Source organism: Crotalus tigris, unplaced genomic scaffold (assembly GCF_016545835.1).
Source record: "Crotalus tigris isolate CLP2741 ecotype Arizona unplaced genomic scaffold, ASM1654583v1 scf7180000024384.25900115:4084858, whole genome shotgun sequence".
NCBI classification, from domain to species: Eukaryota; Metazoa; Chordata; class Lepidosauria; order Squamata; family Viperidae; genus Crotalus; species Crotalus tigris.
The window spans coordinates 2,895,093-2,902,517 of NW_024100554.1; the positions used below are offsets into that span (position 1 = coordinate 2,895,093).

At 34.5% G+C, this 7,425-nt stretch overlaps 1 protein-coding gene across 40 annotated transcripts in view; it reads left to right on the forward strand.

Moving 5' to 3' along the window:
• The window catches only part of RIMS2 (regulating synaptic membrane exocytosis 2), a 280,764-nt gene extending 273,753 nt beyond the window's left edge, over positions 1-7,011 (forward strand). For all 40 annotated transcript variants that reach the window (XM_039328826.1, XM_039328838.1, XM_039328829.1 and 37 more), the window contains one exon: positions 3,984-7,011. In XM_039328826.1, coding sequence (XP_039184760.1) covers positions 3,984-4,202 — 219 coding nt within the window. In that variant the 3' untranslated portion in view covers positions 4,203-7,011. The remainder of the gene's footprint in view (positions 1-3,983) is intronic.
• The last annotated feature ends 414 nt before the right edge of the window (positions 7,012-7,425 follow it).

The window sequence follows — 7,425 nt, forward strand, 5'->3', positions numbered from 1 at the left end:
AGCCCTGCCTTCAGCGCAAACCAGTGGAGTGTCCTTGGACCAGACACTTTCTCTCAGCCCTTGAAAGAATGAATAGGAAACTACTGGAAATCCATGGGCATCACATTTCCTCCTACCTATCTCCCAAGGTCATTCCCACATACTATTATAGGCCATTAGTACTTGGACAAGTATGATAGACTATTTTGCTTCAAGAAGGGCACAGCTGTTTAGTCAGCTAAGGTTGCTAATAGGCATGCTAACTACAGAAGTCTGTGATGATGATAACTGTAGAAGCACCTGTGAAGTATTTACCATACATTTAAATGGAGAGTTTTTATAGGAGTGGAACACTATCATCCCTTTTAAGGCAGGGACACCACTCTATCATGCAAAGAACTTCACCATCGGCTTCAATTAGCTCAACAAAATGAAAGGTCAAGAGAACATTGTAGCAGTGTAGCAATAAAACCCCTCTTCAACATTTTGGATCTTAAACATTTACATTAATTCTACATACTGTAATAAGCCAGATGGTGCACTGAACACCTCAGTAGCTACTACAACAAGAACAGTGTACATCTCAGTGTGAAATGTATAAAAGGATTTGCTGGGTTGCTACTTGAGACATATTGAAGTTGCAAATTAAGCCTTTTTTATATTACCAACCATCATGCAATAGGCATAGCTGTGTGTTTCTCCATTGAACTTCTCAAGATGTGTTACACTATTTGTGCTCCTGATAAAAGTTTATTTTCTAGTTGCTCCCCATAAAATCAAAAAGAAGTCCCTGAAGCATTGGATGATTTCATTAAACAACCCCCCATGTAGCCCTGTAAGGAAACAGTAGCCTAGGAGAGCAAGTAGGCAAGGGGGAGTAGCTGCTACTGACTGCTAAGTTTTACTTAGGCTATATACCTTTCATCTGTCCTTCAATTCCTTCGTGCCTCAGTTGCAAGTAGTTTTTCTTGGCTGGTTGTGGCCTGATGTGCTCTAGGATATTAATTTAATAAAGCTAACCTCCCCCCCCCAGCTGTTTTATGGCATAATAATATTTTAAGCACTCTATTATGCTAATCCATTTCCAACTTTATAAACAAATAAAATCCTATCTTGTTTTTACATAAATATTTAACATATACATACACACATCCATCTTGTTTTTCCATTTGAGATAAGCAATTTTATGCAGAGTGCAGAAAAAAGAAAGAGTAAGCTAAAGAAATTAAATGATAATAAAAAAGAAAAGGCAATCTAGCTAAAACTAATTTATAGTACCAGTATTACAATCTACCATGCTTCTGCAAAGTTTTCTATCTTTGCAAAGCATCCTACCTCCAACTACTTCCATACCCCATTTCATGCATTTCTTTTTGTTCTTTCTATTTCTCATTTCTTTTTGAGGAACTCATCAACTCATCCAGCCTCAGGGTCTTCCCTTTCTTTCAACCATTCACTCTTTCATATATTGGTTTTGGAATTTCTCATTTATTCTCTCTGTGAACCCCAAACCAATAAAAATAAGATTGTATTTCATGCTGGTTACTCTATTTTGTATTCAGTCTGCATTAATTTAGCAATCAATTACTGTTTGACTCTACCTTCTTGTTTTACCACACCTACCTAACCCATTCCTTCTGTGGTCAACTTATTTTTCTGTTTCTCCTGTCATATCAACTCTCACTTTCATATCACAAAGTAGAGAGAAACACAGCCATTCTGTGTTTCACAACATACTATTTGCAGCCATATATTTATTTCACAACATACTATTTGCTATTTCTTATCTTTGCGCATCTGAACATTTCTTCATCCATTTTTTCTTCTACCAAAGTACACTAACTATCTTCTCTGGTCTTTTGCCAGTTCTGGTTTTTTGCCATTTATGTATAACTTGCCAATATTAACACAGTTTTCTTATAAAAGCTATCTTTATCTTCAATACATTATTTTCTATATTACTTGTCGTATCATATAGCTGTAATCTATTGCAAATCATTTGGGTTCTCAGCCAATAACACGGTATCATCTTTGTCCAAAGCTACACAAATATTCACATCCCAATCAACTCACTGCTAATGACATCAATATTTATTTGTAAATGCATTAAATAAAAAAGGGGGCAACACACATTCTTATCTTATTCCTTGCTCAATATCCAACTATTTACTAAGCATTCCATTTATTCTCACCCACGCTTTCTTATCCTATATCATTCTTACTGCATTTAGCAATCAGCCTTCATCTCAATAGTCACTTAAAACATTCCATAATTCCAGCTGATTTATTTTGTCATATACTTTCATTAAATCAGCTAACATAATTTTCTTGCTACATTCATTTGGTTATTAATGACCATTTGAAGTGCAAAAAAGTAATACATTCATCACTATATGGTGTAAAGCTGCACTGCATTTCCTAAATTTTAGTCATTGTTACTTCTTGCACTTTTTCTATCAAAATTCTACCAGCTTCTTAACGACACTTTGCAAAATTAATCCTCTGTTGTTTTCACATTCATTCTTGCTATTTTCCCTTTGTAGAAGGGAGCAAAAACAGCATTATTCTCATAGTCAAACATTGTCTAGCCTTGAGATTTAATAGTGCTCTTCCATTCTTATGCTAATCAGGTCTAACCCTGATTCATTTTTCCAAAATTAGCCAAAGTCAGCTAGATGCTGCTTGCTGCTGTGATCTAAATAGAACTACAGTACAAAATACTATTGGAAACCGAGCAAATAAAACTTAAACCCAAGACTGCAGATTTAAAAGCCTCATAGCGTAATTGGTGAAAAGTTACATAGAAATGGTATGTGTAGTTATTGGGAGTTGTTTCCAGGTTATCATTCATATAGCCATATTTTAAATTGTAAACAATTATTTGGATTAATAAATTTAAATCTATTAGTTTTTACATTTATCGTCCTGAAAAAGTTCAAAGTGTTTAAAAACAGAAAATCTGAGAGATGGATCTGTAATGAGATTCAAGCCAGGTTACCAGTCATTCTGTATGAAAGGACCTAAATTCATATGATGTTCCACCTTTTATCTACCCAGTGTTGCAGAACTGAACTATCTTCAAGTCTTTACACTGGTCCAATTTAAGGTGGTAGCTTGAGAACTATTAAGAACAGATCTCATAACATTTGCTGAATGGGGGATGACTGATGTGGAAAGAACACTTTAAGAAAAGACTATGGCAAATTATTTGAAATTCTTGCCAAGCACATGAACTTGTCCAGGATATCATCAGGGGTTTATGTTGGACTTGCAGTCTTTACCCTTTCATAGAAGTATTTTTGTTCTATCTACCTGTTCTTATATATAAAAGGTGGAATCAATGACTCATGTTCTTTTTAAGCTCTCATTTTTGTAGATATTTGTGTAGCTTTGATTGCTACCTTGCTACAAAATGTGCTAGGAAGGGAGTTATTATCAGACATATTCTGAGCATTTCAGCAGGGTAGCTAGATTTGAGTTATTGTTTACTCCACATGCCAGATCTAGTAAAGTCAAAAAATATGCTTTGTTTTGATAATGAATTGCATTTTTAGGATTTTAGAATTAAACCCTGGTTAATGTTAATTGTATCTTTTGGATAGTTTTTGTATTTGCAAACATAATTTGCAAGTCTTTTTTGATGTAATCAAATGTATCAATGTTTTAAATAATGAAGAGATTTTTTTGGTTGGATTTAGCTCTATTAGAATCTAATCTTCATTTGAGATGAAATGTAACATGAGCCATCTAAGGCCATTCCATTCTTCAAAACTTAAGGGACTCTTTAGGTACATCATAATATGGCTCAGGGAGAAGATGAAATTAGAAAATGAACTTGAGTAAAAGTAATTTGGATCCCAGGCAGTGTTTCCAGCTCATATTTTTCTTGTTTGGTTCATTGAATCAGCACATATCAGCCTATCCATCTTAGAACTATTCTACATAAAATAATGCATTTCCTTTGCCACTTCCTTAAAATGTATTATTTCTTTTTAATTCAACAGATTATTGTATGGGGAGACTATGGACGTATGGATCACAAATCCTTTATGGGAGTGGCACAGATACTTTTAGAAGAACTGGATCTGTCCAATATGGTGATTGGCTGGTTTAAACTATTCCCTCCCTCATCCCTAGTAGATCCAACTTTGGCCCCTCTTACAAGAAGGGCATCCCAATCATCTCTTGAAAGTTCAACAGGACCATCGTACGCTCGCTCATAGCAGCTGTGAACTTTATCATAGCAACCAGCGTTACAAAAAATATTTAACAGGTCGCAAGCTCTGGTAACACTGCATGCTTAATGTTGCGTATTTGGAGCCTGTTTCTAGGGCTAGAAAGCGATCCTGTATTCTCAGAGGAAGTTGCACACATTGTGCTCTAAAGGAAGTCCTCAGGTGAAGGAGTGGAACTGGAAGAAATGAATGGTTTGGACTTCAGTGACACTCAACTTTTAATCCAATTTGAAGCCATGGATTAAACTAAAGAATCAAGTTGTCTCATGCAACAAGAATCCCTTCAATGGCACGTCTGTTTTCCTGTTCCCTTTTCTTTACTGGCCCTTTTCTGCCCGCACCCACCCAAACCTGGTTATGCCACAGAAATATGGAGCTACCCAAAGAAGTCATGCTGCAGATCATTAGAAGAAAAAGGAAAAGGGAGTTGTCTTTGCATTCATTAACAGCAGAGGAAACTTGCCTTATCAGAAAGCTTGAAGACTTAGAGTGGCAGGCTTTGTAACTCCAGTTACTAATAGAGTCAAATCCAGCGTGGACTAAGTCAAAAGTAAAATTCTGTGGCTATACTGTACTGTATGAATTAAAGACACTTTTTTGCATGGACACAGATTATGCTGAACATTTAAAATTATTTTCTTGGGGCTGCAACTTGCAAAAAAAAAAAAAGAATAAATCAGCCATTTTCAACAATTTATATTATTTTTAAAAATAAATTTCACTAGTGCATGGTTTTAAAAGGGAGAGAATGCAACAAGGTGATAGACACACCAAGTTATCATTCTTTAAACCAATCATGGTCTGTGTTTTTGCAGACAACAATGAAAAATTAATAATTTCTAGCAAATACTCAAATTATGTTTATGTGACAAGAAATAAATGTAATATATTAAATTTATTTAACTGTAAAAGGTACAAGCCTTGTAAAGTTCAAAATATGTGCAAATTGTACACTTCTTTCCCTTCTTGTTTCCCCCATCCTCCTTTTGCCCTCTCGTTGCTGTCCTGGCTCCCAGGATAATCATTACCCTCCAAAATTGCTACTTTTTGACTTACTACTCTCAAGCTCCCTATTTGATTCAGGGATACAGACTGATTCTGCATTTCTGAAATCTTTGAGAAAAAAATTGTTTAAGAACTTTTTTCAAGCATGTTGAAAAGAATTTTGCAACATGGCTTGGGGAGTACATTACAATAATTCAGCATGTATTTGATAACAAATTGAACTTTTTGCTGTTTATTGTACAGTGCATGAAAAACTTTTCCCTCTCATCTTCAAATTGAATTCAACAGCAAAATACTGGAACCATGTGGCCATTTGTAAAACGTCTTCAATAAATTTGTTTTCAGCACCAGCATCATTCATTCAAAGGTTGAACTATCATTTCTAGATAAAGAAATATCAGAACAGTCTTGGTAAATATCAGCATTTTATCACTTCCATTGAGCCAAATAAATTGCTACCTATTAACCTCTTCTGTTCAGTTTTCATAAACTGGGATGGGAAATCAGTGAATATGAACTTGACATTCAAGTCATAATTTGAGCTGCAGTCCTGTATCTGCTTAATCTTTCTATTAATGGGAATTACATGCCCAAAGAGATTGCAGTTTTTTTTTAAATTCTTAAACGCCTTAAACAAAGTACATAACATTTATTAATTTTGACACCCCTCACCAAGAACCTAAAATGCAAATGTTGCAGGTATTTGAAGAAACAAACACCTGTTTCCTATATCAGGTAATTTAGGGTAACTGGAAAGGTGGATAATTTTAAGTCCAGATCTCATTTTTTGGGGGGATAAAAAGATATGTAATTTGTTCATGTTGAAGTATATCATCCTTTTTTCCTGTATCTTTAGATGCCTTAGAGACCTGTTGTTTAATGATGAGGCATTGCAATAATATTTTAATATGTATTAAAATATGTAATATTTTAATTTAAGGCCATACTCATGAATATTTTACTTTTGTATTTACATATCCCCATATGTACATGAATTATAGGAGGGCAAAAGGAAAAATGGGTATACTGCCATTTCTTTTATATGGTTCAATTTTCAAACAGAACAGAATTCCTTCAAGGTTTGCCCATGTTCCATGCATGAGTACCACTGAATGCGAATGGAATTAATACAGTCAAAATGCTTGGTGAATTGTACCCTTGCAGTGATTTCAAACAGCACATGCACCCCAAGGGGAATTCTTATTGACAGGAGTTCTGTTTACTTACCAAACCCTTTTGCATTCATAAAAGAATTACCTAGATAAGAAAGATAATTGACCTTTTACATGATTATGTATAGGTTAATGATGACTGGTAAAAACATATTGACTGAAATAATTTAGTCACCTGTGTATGAGCAATCAATGAATACTAACACATGCATTAATCACTAAAAATAAAAAAAACATTTTTAAAGTTATGACTCTTTTTCTGATACTATGATATGCAGTTGGTGCACACTTTATGCATATTCCTATAAAAATATTTCTAATTCAGACAAGGAGGACACGACCATATGGAAAATGTGTACGTAACTGGTCATTATGCAGTATTTATTTTTGATTGTATTTTTTTAATATTCAGATGTCTGCAATTTTGCTTATAATTTAGTCATGTAAATAGCATACTTCCAGTGACCACAGCTGTCTTGTACATAATCTGTTTTAAAAGTAACTGGAATCAAGGTTGGGAGAGAAAAGGCAGACTAGGCCTTTTGATGAACACCAATCAATGTAAATCAAATTCATTCTGGTGATGGTATTTAAGACTTTAAATAAAACATGTTTCTTTAGAGAATTCGTGGTTCTTTTTATCATGTATATGTATGTATACATGAATTTATAAAAATAAAAATTGACAACCAGCATGGTAGTATTTAATATGCTAGAGTAGGAACAGGGGGATCCAGATCCTAGCCATTACTTAGACAGCTAGGTAACTTTGACCCAAACGGTTTTTCTCCTAGTTTCAGACAAAAACCATCTGTCAAAACTGAAAAGCACCTACCAACCTGTCTGTAACTTCAATAAAGAGGCCTTCAACCTGCTGTTCGTTTGGGATGATGATGATTACTTGTGATCTTAGTGCCTGGATTATGAGTACTAGCAACACTAAAATGTTTTTAGTATACTTATATTGCTAACCTTGAAAAAAACCCATATAACCATCAAGAAGAAGGCCTAACCTCAACTTAAGACTCCTGAAA